This window comes from Typopeltis vanoorti, chromosome 19 (genome assembly GCF_054136105.1).
Source record: "Typopeltis vanoorti isolate ZY-2024b chromosome 19, IOZ_Tvanoo_1.0, whole genome shotgun sequence".
In the NCBI taxonomy this organism is placed as follows: Eukaryota; Metazoa; Arthropoda; class Arachnida; order Uropygi; family Thelyphonidae; genus Typopeltis; species Typopeltis vanoorti.
In genome coordinates, this window is record NC_143567.1 from 28,231,393 (window position 1) to 28,247,013 (window position 15,621).

At 37.0% G+C, this 15,621-nt stretch overlaps 1 protein-coding gene across 1 annotated transcript in view; it reads left to right on the forward strand.

Annotated features, from left to right (window-relative positions):
- Nucleotides 1-261: 261 nt before the first annotated feature.
- The window catches only part of LOC150095944 (dual specificity protein phosphatase 14-like), a 28,812-nt gene continuing 13,452 nt past the window's right edge, over nucleotides 262-15,621 (forward strand). The window contains exons 1-2 of the mRNA XM_090409413.1: nucleotides 262-371; nucleotides 6,986-7,233. Coding sequence (XP_090265539.1) covers nucleotides 7,066-7,233 — 168 coding nt within the window. The 5' untranslated portion in view covers nucleotides 262-371; nucleotides 6,986-7,065. The remainder of the gene's footprint in view (nucleotides 372-6,985; nucleotides 7,234-15,621) is intronic.

The window sequence follows — 15,621 nt, forward strand, 5'->3', positions numbered from 1 at the left end:
ATCATCGTTGTCATTACTGATCTCGGTGGAGTCATAAAGCTCATTCTAGCAATTTATTTATAACCGAATCATTTCTTCGTAGGAGTGTACAAATTCTTTTTACTTACATATTATATAAAATTATTTATTTATTTACAACAAACCACATTGTGTCGCGATAGTCGTGTACTCACGTGTACAAGTAGTTGGTGTATATGTGTGTTTATGATGTATCCTATGGATTTTGGTTATTACTTCGTAAATTATTGTAAGTTTTAACTTGTTCGTGTAACTAAATGTAAACGATTTAGATGTTGGTTGTAGTTTAAAATTGATCATCTTAAAAGGATCACGTTAACTATTTTAAATTTCGTGTAGTCATCTGTGTTAAAGTAAGTATAAAAAGTAGGTTGTTAAGTGACATAATTACAAATTTGATTTCACTTTTACGAAAGTGCAATCGTATATAAAATGCCCCAAATAAAAAGGGAGAGGAAAAAAGCTTTTGAACAAAGCATACTTGTAACGCCATTAACTTTTCACTTTAAATATACATGTATACACACACACACTGCTAAACATTACACACTATCAGACTGATAAGGTGTTGGATTAAGTGATTGGCATCAGGTTGGAAAAGGAGTAAGGCAAGGATGTTTACTATCTCCTCACTTGTTTAGTATATATATATGGAGGACATCATGCGTGAAGCATTGGATAAGCTCAAGACAGGAATTAGGATCAGTAATCTGAGGTGTGCTGATGATACAGTAATCTCTGTAATGACGAGGAAGAACTAGGACAAATTCTTGACAAAGTTAACGAAATCAGTAAGAATAGATGAATTTAGCTCAATCCTAGCAAGACAAAGATTATGGTTCTCAAAGAAAATACAGGCAGAAAAGCTCCTGAGAAACAAGTGTACCTTAATTGGAGAAAAAATTGAGGAAGTCAGCAAGTCGGAGTACTTAGGATCCATTATTAATGCGAAGAATTGCTGTTCAGAAGATGTCAAAAGAAGATTAGAAATGGCTAAAACAGTAATCAGAGACTTGTCTAAAATCTGGAAGGATGGATCTATCCATCCTTCTAGATAAGAGGGACATGATAAATTTAGTTTAATCCTTTAACCAAGTGTGAGCAAACAAAGTTTACGACTGAAAGTATCTTCAGGACTGGGGTAAGGTGGTACAACACCGGGCAACTTGTTGCAAAGGTGGAGCAAGTTAACATCACTCCTATCTCAGTATCTCCCATAATGCAAAACACATCTCCTTGTGGATATGTATAATGTTATCATTAAGGGGAGGGCCACTACCCAGATTAGTTTCGACTTTTATTGAGGTCTCTTCAGTGGGAGCCAGGCCCAATTGGAGATACCAGGCAGAAGCATTAGTGGCCTAGGGTAGTGGCCCTTCCCTTAATGCACCTTTCAGGCGCAAACTTTGTTTGCTCACACTTGGATAAAGGATTGAACTAAATTTATTATAGTCTAACCAAGTGAAAAATAAACTTTCAAAAAAAAAAAAAGGGGGGGGGACATGAACTAAGGCTCTTTACACCAGTATATTATTCATCTATTCCAACAGTGACTTTGAGACTTGGAACTTAAAGAATTCTAATAGGAAAAGGATAGTTGCTTTTGGGATGTGGTATTGCAGAAGGCTGTTGAGGATATCTTATACTGAAAGGGGAACCAATGGATGAGTACTAGAAAGGATCAGTAAAACTTTAAGGCTGCTTAAAGATATTGACAGAAAAAAGTTGAAATATTTTGGACACATTGAAAGGATGGAAGAAGGACTTCCTGGAAAAAGAGGAAGGGGTAGACCTTCAATGAGATTGATGGTGTGTGTGGAATGACTGATCTTTTAAAAGTACCATATTTCAAAAATTACTAAAAGGCACCAACTTTTTTTGGATGTTTGGTAATATTACAAAAGTAATGAATTTAGTGATATGAAAATTTAGAAATTCCCAGAGGAATGATCTTGACTGTATTACCTTAATTTCCAATCCCACCTCCAATTGTGGAATGACTGATCTTCGAAGTCCCTAGAAAAGCATACAACAGGACCACCTAGCGAGGAATGGTGTGGCACATCACCAAGCATCTGGGTGGCCATATGGCATCTGTTGATGTCCGATGAACAGATGGAACCATTACAGGATTGCTTCATGTTATATAAAATTACTTTAAAAAAAAATAATAATTCTGTGCTACACATTCCTCACCTTGTTGCCCAGCAGGCATTGCAGAATGAGACATCCCTGGGATGCCTCATTCTGCAATGAGGTTAGCAATAAATCCTATTGCTAAGCACACTCATTTCACATAACGTTGAACTGCTTTATGTTGTATTAATTTATCATAACATAGTTCATCAGTGTTATCTGATGAACATTGGTCTATCAGAAAAGCTTATTGGAAAAACAATAAGAAAATTCAAAGAGATACTTTATCAGATAAAATCATGAAATGGTTAAAAAATTGGAGGTGGGATTGGAAATTAAGGTAATACAGTCAACATCGTTCCTCTGGAAATTTCTAAATTTTCATATCACTAAATTCATTACTTTTGTAATATTACCAAACAACCAAAAAAAGTTGGTGCCTTTTAGTAATTTTTGAAATATGGTACTTTTAAAACTGCACTCTTTTCGCTGTTAAAAAAAGCAAGGTAAAGATAATATAGCTTACTGTATTTCTGTGTGCAATTTTGAAAGAAATAAAAATAAATAAATAAAATTCCATAGAATAGAATTTAAAAACATAAAGGTTGACATGTTTACCGTCTAAAGCTGTTTCAGTCTTGTCACCACAGAGATTTGTAAAACATGTTGCAAGGCAGTCGATGAGGTTGCAGTTGGAGTGTCTGTGAGATTACTAATTGACTGAAATGTCCCATTCTGGACAGCATCGAGAATTTTTAGAATTCTGGGATGTTTTTGGTGCACTTCCCCAAACTTGAGAATGTATTCTAGGGCGAATTTGTACAGAGTTAGTAGCTTAACAAGTGAAGAGCAATATCTTGAGAAGAAAAGGACAATGAATTTTTTTGACAAAGCTATATATACATTATTTTTGTGTCATACAAGGCTAAAGATCAGCGAGTCCAAAAAGAGAGATCTGATCTTATCTATTTTGGGTATTATTAAATATAAGGGGAAATGAACTAAGGCTTTTTACACAAGTATGTTATTCATGTATTGGTAACAATGAAGGTAACTTGATTGTCCTTACCCCCATTGACAAATGGTATGGAGAATAGTGATTTTTAAGGCATTGTCCATGGAATATCATGAAACTTGACATTATAGCAGTACAAAGTTTGTCAAATTATGGGAAGAATGGAATATAGTATTGGTAGCAAAACTATGGATAGGATTTAAGGTCATTGAAAGAATGAGAAATAAGACAGGCAATAGAAGGGTCCTAGAGTATTCTTGCATTGAGAAATCTGAAAAGAGCAAACCATTCACCATGACTTGTAGTGAATAACCAGGTGAAAAAAATTGCCATTCACAAACAATGGCTTGAATTGGATTAGGCTGTTTTAAATTACAATCAAACAACTAAAGCTGTGAGGCCAATGTATATGTTTGTTAATTGTATGTGTTCTTCTGGCTAGTTTGTGATGAGAGTTTCTGAGAGATAACACCCTAACACTTCCATATGGGACCAGCTAACTCACCTTCAGTTGAACAGCTCTTATAAAGTTCTGTGTGTCCTAGATGGGATTTGAATCCAGGTCTTTTCCAGCATAAGTTACTGACTGAGAGTTACAGAGGATGGAAGGTAGGACAACGTAGAATGGGTTTGTTGAGCAGGCTTCTCTACTAATCAGATGCCTTGAAAATTGTTAAAATGTTCCTTTCCATAGCATGTCTCATCCCTGGATTTTTCCCTTAATCAACTTCTCCAATATGGTGACCACCACTGTTGAAATGCTGATTGATCATTAATTTCCTATCCGTTAACTGAAAATTTCACTTGTTTAGTCACCTCCCAGATCACTCTCACCAGTTGGCAGCAGTGTGGTTATCTTGGTTACAGATAAATTCTCTGATGTAATTATTAGGCCTAGCACTTTCAAATCCTTGGTACCTTCCATCACATGATGCCTTGGGTAATTATTTCTTAATAATTGCATAAATTCCATTTCTTCTTCCACCAATGAGTCCATCTTTCTGCTCTCTGATCCCATAGTTGATGCCCCCCCCCCCCATAATAATTGCTCGCCCTTCACTCATTGAACTTATTTGTCATGCAGATCAACTTAAATACTATCAGATAAGCAGACATAATTATGAAGCTTATGGATATTATCTTTATTATTTATAGTTAGTCGAATAGTGAGTCAGACGACTAAAAGAACTCTGAAAGAAAAAGGAGGAAAAAAATTGAAATACTTTTGGTTTTCATACTCAACCTCTTTCATACAGCGCCATCTATAGCACTCTTCATGAACAACTGATATATTTATGTATAATTCATTTAACTATTGAATCTTCTGATCTATTTGCATGTCTCTCTATTCTCCATAATTTCGAATCTAATCTTTCAAAGTTTTAACTCCTTTAATCTCCTTTCTCAGCAGTTCTGTTTCTCTCTCCACACCAATCGCTTTCAATTTACATTCTCACACACAATCATGGCCATCAGACAAACCATTTGTCTAAACTGCCCAAGGATAAATTCATATATATGGCTTTAACATTCTCTCCACCCTCCAACACACTGCTGGCATCCACAAACTGAAAATCACCCATTTCCAAAGTGTGATCTCCACTGCCACTAAATCCCAAGGTCGAGATGCTTGTCTCGACTACTGCCCACTGCATGTATGTACATGTGTATGCGCACATACACATTCCCGTCTTGCACCTGCCACATTTTAAACAGTGGGATATATACCTACCGTGCATAACAAACTACAGAATCATCAACTATTCTATGAATAACATAGTCTTAAAATGGTTGGGAGCAGGGATAGGTTTATTGCTAAGCTGGCTGCCACCATGTTGAATAATCGATACACATGGAGGCAATGCTAAGACAGTAAAATCCTAGCAAAATACCACATAATTTTACAAAAAAAAATGTCAATTTGAATGCAAATTAAAAAAAAACCAGTATTTTCACAAAATAAACACAGTAATATCTTCCCTTACTAATACTTTTTTTTTTTTTTTTAACAGCTTGCATCAGTCTTTGGGCACTAGCAGTTCCACAAGTGCACCTCACTGGCCTATAGTAACAACCAACTGAATATATTTTTTTTTTTCAGTCAGCTCCTGTCTCACACCAGATTGCCTCAAAGGCACTACTTTCACTGACTCCTAATCTTTTTAGCTGCAGTTTGTCAGTTACCATCAGCAATACCCCTTCCCTCCATCTTTCTCTCTGTTTCTCCCTGAAAATTCTATATCCCTCATATTCTAGCCTACTGATTATACCTGCTGTCATCCATTAACTAACCAAGAACTAACCAGTGCCAAAAACTCCTCTCCATCCTCTGAATGCATCTGTCATTAGTATACATTGAACTGCAGAAGCTCCTAGGCTCACAACTATCTTTACACTTTATATTAAATAAGCATTTTTGTCCATTCTCACATTTACTTGCCTCATTGGTACTAGCACATTCACACACACATACACCAGTAGTTCAACATCCCCAGTTTTGTACCTCATATCTCACTCCATTCAGCAGCACTTTTTATATACTCTTAATTTCAAATCCATTCAACCAAACTATCCAACTTATGTAAGACTCCTGTTACCCGTCAAACTCACTCCATACATCCATAAAACTCCACACATCATTCCTCCTGCATAACCTGTGTATCGACTCATTTGCAATCATGATTCTCTTTCTTGCCTTGCTAAGAAACCATGGTAACAGACTCATTATCTTTATTCTCTCACTCTTCTCTTTTGCTTCTTTCAGTAATTCTTTCATGTTTTCCCTTATAGCATACTTATATCCCTTCACATTATTCCTACCAAAACAATCAACTCTTTCACTTTGCCTTACTGTATTCCAATAGTCTCACTAACATCATTAATCTTAGCACTTGGTAAGCATGATTTCATCACTCTCTCTCATCAAGCACACACCTCTTATAATAGAACCACTATACGAAATTCTTTTCTTTCTCACGTAATCAAGCATTCTTTTCTTGTGCCTTCTTTCTTTATTTCTCTCTCTCTCTCTTCTCAGTTACACTACTTAGGCATTTCTGCATTCTCTCAAGCTTGTGCTTCATTTAAGCTCACTATCCCTAGTATTATAACTATTCATTCTTCTTCACATTATCCATGCTGTCTTTCTTGTTCTCATCACCAGAGGGGGGGGGGGGGCAGGCACCCCCAAAGAAAGAGGGAAAAATGCTGGAAAATTTTCCAAAAATCTTTTCCTAATGAATAAAATTCATTTTTTTATTCATTAGGAAAAGCATACGACCTATGAATGAGCATACGACCTATGCTCATTCATAGGTCGTATGCGATGCACAGTGTGTATTCTCAAATCATCTACTCGACTACCCCCCCCCCCAAGATTAAATCCTGAGTGCACTACTGCTCATCATATTTATTCTGAGTCCTATCCTATGACTTTTATCACTGAAATATTTATGCCTATTCCTTGCTGTGTCTACTGTTTTACTCTGACTTTTGACCTGACCCACACTTCTAGCATTCACTCTCAAAATGTACAGGAAGTGCACACTTATTCACCATTCTTGCTTTCAAACCAATGTCCACTCATTCTCAGTAAAGATAATTTCATAACATGCATTACTTGAGCAGGTTGTTGTGAGAAGATAGCACTATTATTCAGGACAGTTTGACTGACTTGATGTAAAAGATATGTTTTTAATTTTAATTCGATAAATAGCCAGTTGTTATATCAATTTGTTAAATGGAAATTTGTGGTCTTTAATTAAATTTCAATGTAATGATTTTTGTTTTACAATGTTAATATTTTGCTACTTACAGTGTTCAGCTAAATTGAAAAATGCTTGGATAACATCAGAAGATATTGTAAAGGAAACGTCAGCTGAAAAGGAAACTTCACAATGTCTCTCTTTACTGTAATGTCTCAAGTGAATGATCATTTATTTATATCTTCTGCAACAGCTGTTACAATAGAGAACATACGCAAGCATCGAATAAACTGTGTCATTAATGCCACAGTTGATGTCCCTAATTTGCAGCTGAGTAATGTGGAAGTTATTAATGTTCCAGTATGTATATATATTACTAGGTTTTTGTTTTATAGTCTTATGTCATTTTAATAATTCATATTAAAATACATTGTGTTCCATGCTGCCATTGCCATTTCAAAATGCAGTTAATAACAACTGCAACTATCAAATAGAAGTGCTATATATGTTGAAAATTTCTCCAGATTGTATTTCCTCCCCTCCTCTTCTTATTTTATTTTATTTTTTTTTTACCTTATTCCTTGCTACTTCATAGCAAGAAACATGATATAAAGGAACTTCATACCCATTCAAAAACATTTGTTTTGATTTGGCAAAGTATAATTCTGCAATCTTTTGAATTGATGTGCCATTATGATTCATTACCAAGTTGAGTTTTGAAAAAAAAGTCACCAGGTGCTAGTTTCTTAAGAGGAAAGAAGACACAGAAATTAGGCAAGTTGTTTTGGGTCAGAATTTTCTGTGCATATTTTACTGCATTGCATGTTTATTTTGCTTGGATCAAAATACTTTGCAATGATCCCAAAGCATTTTGGAATCTTGAGATTTCCAACTAATTATCTAACCTTACATAGTCATGCATCTGTTTCACAGAAAAGTTTCCTGATTTGTTCCTCATTTACATTCATTTTGCTCGTGAATGGATATCCCAATATTATCATTAACAGCTGTCATTCCACTCTTCAGTTGAAACTAATCATCATTGTTTTCTCTCTGTAAGCAAGTTTCAAAATTCTCAAGATACTTTTCTCACCCCAGTTTGATGTAGAACTTGACTTGATGTACATATGTTGTTTTTTATTTGAGTTTGTCATTAGAATTGACAAGAAATTACATTCTTGTTTAATCCTTTTATCCTTGTGTAAACAAAGTTTGCATATTTCTAAGTCTAGTCTAATTATACATAGAGGCTATTGACTTCACTTGCCTCAGTATCCCATAATACAAAAACATTACGGGAAGGGTTACTACTACAACCTTTCTTCAGGTCTCATTGAAGTCTAATCCTTTAAGCTTGGAAATTACAATGCAATCTAATATTAACTACAATAAATTTAATTCATGTTTCTAGTATTTTGGTAATTGCCATCATCAAGGAACACAGTACAATATGATATCATGCAGACACTATGCTGAGTAATGAGGCTGAAGCATGGCAACCAAACATGAGCCTAAAGTCTTAAGTAATTCTAGTAGCAAGGCTTATACGTTGGTCATACATAACTGGTAATTAGCTTGCGGAATTAACAATGCATATAAAGGATATTAATTAAAGGCAACTTTAATGAATAACTTCAGTTATTCATTAAAGTTCAGTGGTTAGTTAACTTCAGTTATTCATTGAAAAGTTCAGTGGTTAGGGCATCGTCATATGAGCAGATTAATTTTGCTCTGTTATATAGTGTTTTTATAACCCCATATTGTTGTGTGTGTGGGGGGGGGGGAGTGGAATTGCTGGTGAATGTATCTGCCTGTATGGGTGGGTTTTCTGTAAACAGAGAAAACCAAGGATCCATCAAGCTGGCAAGTGATTAAAGTGTCTAGGAAGGGGAGGATGTTGTTTTTCCTCTTTTTCTAAGGTGAACTGGACTCTGGGAAACACCATACGGGAATCAGAAACACTACTGTGGTAATCAATCAAAAGGACTACAAAGATAAGCTTAATGCTTTAGTATTAGACCATATGACCTATCTCCCTATTGAATATAATCCTACCAACTCTCAAATTAGAACTCTCCACAGAGTTCTAATCTGAGTGAAGTGGGCTGAGTTTTTTGTGTGTGAAGGTGTGTTGCCTGTATAGTGTGTGAGCGTTTTGGCTAAATGTTTGGCTAATTTATATGCGGGGGAATCAATGCCATCCACTATGGGACGTAATTTTGTTTATGTATTTTTGGGAGTCCATATAATCTGGGGGGGGGGGTCTAGAGTTATAAGGTTTTAGTTTGTTAGTGACTTTCTTAAGGAGTCTGTGGAGAGTTCTAATCTGAGAGTTGGTAGGATTATATTCAACAGGGAGGTTGATCATACAGTCTAATACTAAAGCATTAAGCTTACCTTTGTAGTCCTTTTGATTGTTTACCACAGTGGCATTTCTGATTCCCGTATAGTGTTTTCCAGAGTCCAGTTTACCTTAGAAAAAGAGGAAAAACAACATCCTCCCCTTCCTAGACACTTTAATCACTCGCCAGCTTGATGGATCCTTGGTTTTCTCTGTTTACAGAAAACTCACCCATCCAGGCAGATACAATCGCCAGCAATCCCCCCCCCCCCCTCACAACAATATGGGGTTATAAAAAACACTATATAACAGGGCAAAATTAATCTGCTCAGATGACGATGCCCTAACCACTGAACTAAACCATATCCTCAACACTTTCTTAGCCAATGGCTATAATTCCAAAAAATACTAAAACCAATAAACCACAATCCCCTCCACAATAAAGATTACACTAAATCTATCACCATCCCCTACATCCGAGGCACCTCTGAGAAAATAATCAATATCCTCAAAAAATATGACCTGACTTCTTGTTATAGACCATATAAAAAGTTGGCATCCCTTATCCGCTCTACCAAAGACCAACCACTTCCCCTAGCTGGTATACACCTACCTGGTGTATACCAGGTCCCTTGCAGCTGCAAATTGTCCTACTTTGGCCAAACAGGCAGGACAGCAAATATCAGGATTTCAGAACACAAAGACTACATCCGGTTTCACCAGTACAGCCACTCTGGGCTGGCAGACCATGCCTTAGATACCCACCATGGAATTCGTTGGAAGAAAACTAAAATAATACACCGCAGCAAGTTCAAGTACGAAAGATTATTAAAGGAATCAGCAGCAGCTCTAAAAAACATTCCAAACCTCAGTGAATTTGGGTGCATGAAACTACCCCAAATTTGGGAGATTTACATTATGAGAACTTCAGCCCAACAGCCAAGACAACCCAATTAGCCCACCAGAGGGCACCATTAGGACTTTAGGAACAATATTAGTTTCTTGCCTTCTTCCTCATTTGCTTTTGTTAATGCCTGCATGCACATACCATATTTTTATGTTCCTGAAGATGGCAACATAACGTTGCCGAAATATTGAAGTTATTCATTAAAATTGCCTTTAATGAATATTCTTTATATGCATTGTTAATTCCGTAAGCTAATTACAAAGTCTTAAGTAGTTTCTCCAGTCAGCTAAAATCATTGTTCTTGGCTGAAGTGCTGAGGATGAGAGCCTCCTAAATTTGGGGCAGTTTCATTCATCCAAATTTGTTGGGGTTTGAGTAGTTTCTTAAGACTGATGGAGTATCAAAGAATAGTCTCCCATATTTGTATTTGCAGCGGTGGAATAAAATGGTCATCTTCCAGCATATCCTGTGGCAGATATTCAAAGCATTGTCAGCAAGTCTGAGTAGTTGTAGTGGTGGAAACATATATAATTCTTATGTTCAGAGATGCTGATATTGGCTGTATAGTAGGATAGTTTATAGCTGCAACAGACCTGGTAAACACCTGGCAGGTCTAGGGACTGTGGCTAGTCCTTGGTTGAGCAAATAAGAGATGCTGATTTTTTTTTATATGGTCTGTAAATAGTTGCAAGGTTTAAAAAAGTCACCTCCAGGCCTTGAAATTACTAATAAACTAAAACCATGCAAATCAGACTCCCTGGATATATGGACTACTAAAAATCCACAAACCGAATGTGCCATTACACCCAATTGTAGATGGTGTTAGATCTTGAATGAAGAATTTTGATTCTAGAAAATTTTCATTCAGGATTTAACAAGTGTAATAAATCAACAAAGAGATGCTTGTGCTTAAGTAAAGAAGCAGACTGTAAAAAGTGCTATAAATTGGATACCTTAATATGGAATTTATTTAATCTAAGTAATATGATCTGTTTTGTAAACTGTAACAATTAAGAGGTATTCTATATGAAATGTTTGTCATGAGGTAAAACCAAAAGTTCAAAGTCCACTGGCAAAACTTTCGGCTGAACATTTGGCCTAAGGCAGTGGCTCTTGCATGGAGAACAGCGCGAGCTCATAATTTTTGGAAGATGCGGAGGAGAGGATCGTCCCATGTGCACAACGAGACGCAATACAAGGGACCATCACACGTGAAAAAAAAGGATAGGTACCAAGCCAGAAAAAACGTAGCAGTAAAGAGGGCGCCAAAGGTGCAACATAAAAGGAGTCTGCTCCCCTTCAAGAAGGCTTTTTTTTGTTTTTCGTGGATGTCGGGTCTCTCTCTCTCTCTCACCTATTCATGGATTCCGGACCGCCTTCGGTAGTTTGATGTCGACAACCGCAATTCCAGAGTCCTGGCTTAAGTTAAGGTTAGAATTAAATAAGAGAAAAGGTATATAGAATTAAATAAGAGAAAAGGTATATAAAATTAAATAATGAACAAAGGGACATAACAATGGTGCAGCCAGTAGGATGTGATTTGATTGCTTGAATAAGATTAATTGGTCGATCACAGTGAGTTGGTTTTGAATTCAAGTCAGGCAATCAGGTTGCTACTGAAATTAATAGCAAAATTTTGAAAAGTTTGAGGAATTTCTCTGTGAACTTAAGTACAGATATGTCTCTACCCACTAGCTCTGAAATGAATGATTCTGAGTTCTTCTGAACCATAAACCCTCAACAAGTATTCCCACAATTCTCAGGAGAAGAGACAGATAACGTGATTACATTCTTTTGCTACATTGAAGAACTGAGAAAGATTGGCCGATGGCCAATTTCCAACTTCTGATACTGCTACGCAGTAAGCTAATAGGGAAAGCAAAAAACTTGCTATATTCATCGCCAATCCTGAAGGAGACCCCGGACTACTCTAAATTCAAAGAGGTCCTGATCTCGCAGTTGTCAAAAGTAAGGAGTCTAGGGCCGAACTTATGGAAACTCCAGAGGATGGTACAAAGGGACAAGGAAAGTATATCAGATTTCCATAACAGATTGCTGACACTTGCGAGAACCCTAAACGTCTCAAGTGAAGACAAGCCCCACTTTGACTGTGCAGTCTTCCAGCATTTTAGACTAGGGGTGAGGTAGGAATTGAGAGAAACAGCTTTTGGAAAGAACATAACCAATTTAGAAGAGTGTTACAATGCAGTGAAGGAAAGAGAACAACTGCTAGGAGACATTCGTCCTGCAGCTATGGCAGGGTTTATAAACCTGATTAAAGAGGGGGGAGATACTAATAATCACCCAGATACTATGAGGGAAAGTCATGAAAGGAAAGAGAAACAGAAGACACAAAAGGGGAATGAAGGAGACAGAGCTGAATCAGTGAATCACGTAGCAACAAGCATTCCCAATCGATGCGAGGTTCGTTTCATGATTAAACAGGAAATCGAACGATTACAACAGCCTGTTATGGAACGCCTCGATGCAGTTGTGAGAAATCCATAACCCTTTTGCCCTCAAGATGAGAAAACCACTGAGTTGATTCATATGGAGGTTGAAAGATTGCAGCAACTGTTGCTCGACAAGTTAAGCACGGTGATGCAAAAGCTGGCAAATTTGCCTACTATAAATACTGCAAAGTCTCCTTGGTCCTCAGAAGGAGGTAATGAGAGAAATGACAAGAGGGAACCCCCAAGATGCTTCAATTGCAATGGAATTGGGCATCTTGCCTGCAATTGCTATAACAGAAAAGGGATCTCCAGAAAAAACTCTCGCGAAGAATCTAAATCTCGTGTGTGTACTGATCAAACCTGGAGAAAGGGTCGATAGTATCAGGGACAATTGCTAGGAATTACTGTAGAGGGAAGAATTTGTGGAAGAGATTTCAGAGCGTTAGTGGACATAGGTTCCCACACCTCCATTGTTTCAGAAAACTACTTCAGGAAACTAGAGCCCTATGTGAAGAAAAGAGTCAAAATCTTTAAGAGACCTGTTAAACTGTTAGGAATATCCCCCCTCTACAATTCATGCGTCAAAGTCAGTTAGATTGAAGGTGAAACTACCAGAATATAACGTGTTGGTATGAGTTTTTAGTCCTGCCAAGGACCTCTCTCTCCCACACTTAAAGTTAATACTCAGAAATGATTTTTTGATGAAGTACAAATTTTCATGTGATTACTCAAGAGAGGTACGTTTCCTCGGGAAAAGGAGAATTACCAAGAGGGATCAAAAATCACAAACTTTGGGTGAAGGAAACAACCCATTAAACAAGTCCCAGTATGGGAATGAGGTAAAACTGACTGAGGGAGATAAAGACCATATGACCAGCATTCAATCAGAATCAGAGGAATCCTCGTCATCAAAGAAAAAAAAATATCCAGGTGTAGATGACATTAAAGAAGTTAGGGCAACTGTGGATGGCGAAATTATAAGCAAAGGACAGAATGCAATCTATCAAGGGGTATTTGGGGGTTAACTATTTCTGTATCGAAGAAAAGACTAGGAGAACCTATAAGAAACCAGAAGGTGACCAGTATACACCTCGGAAGGAGCAAGAACATACCGCTTCAAATGAATTTTTTTCCAACTACAACAGACATAGAAGAATCGCTGGTATAAACTGTAGGGATGAGCAGGATCAGAGAGATGAGGAGAACATGATTGATGAGGGAAATAAGGGCTCAGCTCAGTCAAGATATGACTTAAGACCTAGGCAAAATAGGAAGGTCTTTTCCAGAGAATTGAGGGATGACTCGAAGAAAAAATTTTATTACAAAATTTTTTTAGAGAAAGGGGAAACCTTTGTTAGATCTTGAATGAAGAGTTTTCATCCAGGATTTAACAAGTGTAATAAATCAACAAGGAGATGCTTATGCTTAAGTAAAGAAGCAGACTGTAAAAAGTGCTATAAATTGGATACCTTAATATGGAATTTATTTAATCTAAGTAATATGATCTGTTCTGTAAACTGTAACAATTAAGAGGTATTCTATATGAAATGTTTGTCATGAGGTAAAACCAAAAGTTCAAAGTCCACTGGCGAAACTTTCGGGTGAACGTTTGGCCTAAGGCAGTGGCTCTTGCACGGAGAACAGCGTGTGCTTGTATTTTTCGGAAGACGTGGAGGAGAGGATCGTCCCATGTGCACAACGAGACGCAGTACAAGGAATCATCCTGCGTGAAAAAAGGATAGGTACCAAGCGAGAAAAAACATAGCAGTAAAGAGGGCGCCAAACATAAAAGGAGTCTGCTCCCCTTCAAGAAGGCTTTTTTTCATTCTTCATGAATGTCGGGTCTCTCTCTCTCACCTATTCATGGATTCCGGACCTCCATCTTACAGGTCCATGAATAGGACCTTACAGGTCCTATTCATGGACCTGTAAGATGGAGGTACTGATCCCACGATTCACTCTTAATTGCATTGTCATTACCTCCATGTCTTTTGTCATGGAGGTAATCCAAGTTAACCGAATTAAATATTACCCCTGCAATGATGTCTTATATTTTTCTGTTGACCCCTGAGCCCGAATCAAACCCTAACAATGTCATATTGACCCCTTTGGCGACCACTGATCTAAATAAATGTGCTTTGTGTTTTACCTGAAATTTGGCCTGAGATTGAATTTTATGCACCACTCATTTAACCTAGAACCAGAGCAGGTTAGAATAGTATGTCAATAACCACGACTGCAAATGACAAATTGACAAAGGTGATATAGATAATTAAGTGCTAAGTATTAATGGTAGATTGATCATCACTCTATGTTTATCTGAGAGTTTTCCTTGGTTAAGGAAACCTTCTAAACTAATGATGTTGACTGGTGCAGCGAAACAAATAAATTTGCCAGTATCTAGTTGAGAAATATCTCCAGAGAGTAATAACAAAGGATTTTCTCCAGTCTGAGGTAAACCCTTTGTCTAAGTAGTTAATGCACGTGATCAATCTAAGGATTGGCCAGATTGTATAGATAACTTCCATAACTAGCACCAAAGCTCGTAATAAAGTTAGGGTCTTAAATGTAGATAAGAAAAGAGAAAAGGTATATAGAATTAAATAATAAACAACAAACGAAGGGACATAACAATGCCTAAGTGTTTTCTCAGTACACTGGCAAAACTCTTCACACAAAAAAAACTCAGTCAACTTTAAAGTCAGGTAGAAAACCTCACACTGATGTAATGGTCAGTTTTGATTTATACTTTTGTGAAGCTGAATTTCTTCCTTATATCTCAGTCCTGTTTGTTCACCATCAACTCATTTTATTTCATTTGGCAAGAGAAATTCTGTGAACATATAGAAGAGACAGATATGGGCTTTCTGCTTCCCCCTCACTGCCCTCTCCACTGAACTTGACCCCATTCACAAAACCTTCTTAGCCAATAGCTACAATTCCCATACCATATCCAAAAAAATATTAAAATTCCTGTTCCCTCTCAGAACAGACACTCTTCTAAAGCTATCACCATTCTATATTTACTGGGCATATCTGAACAGACT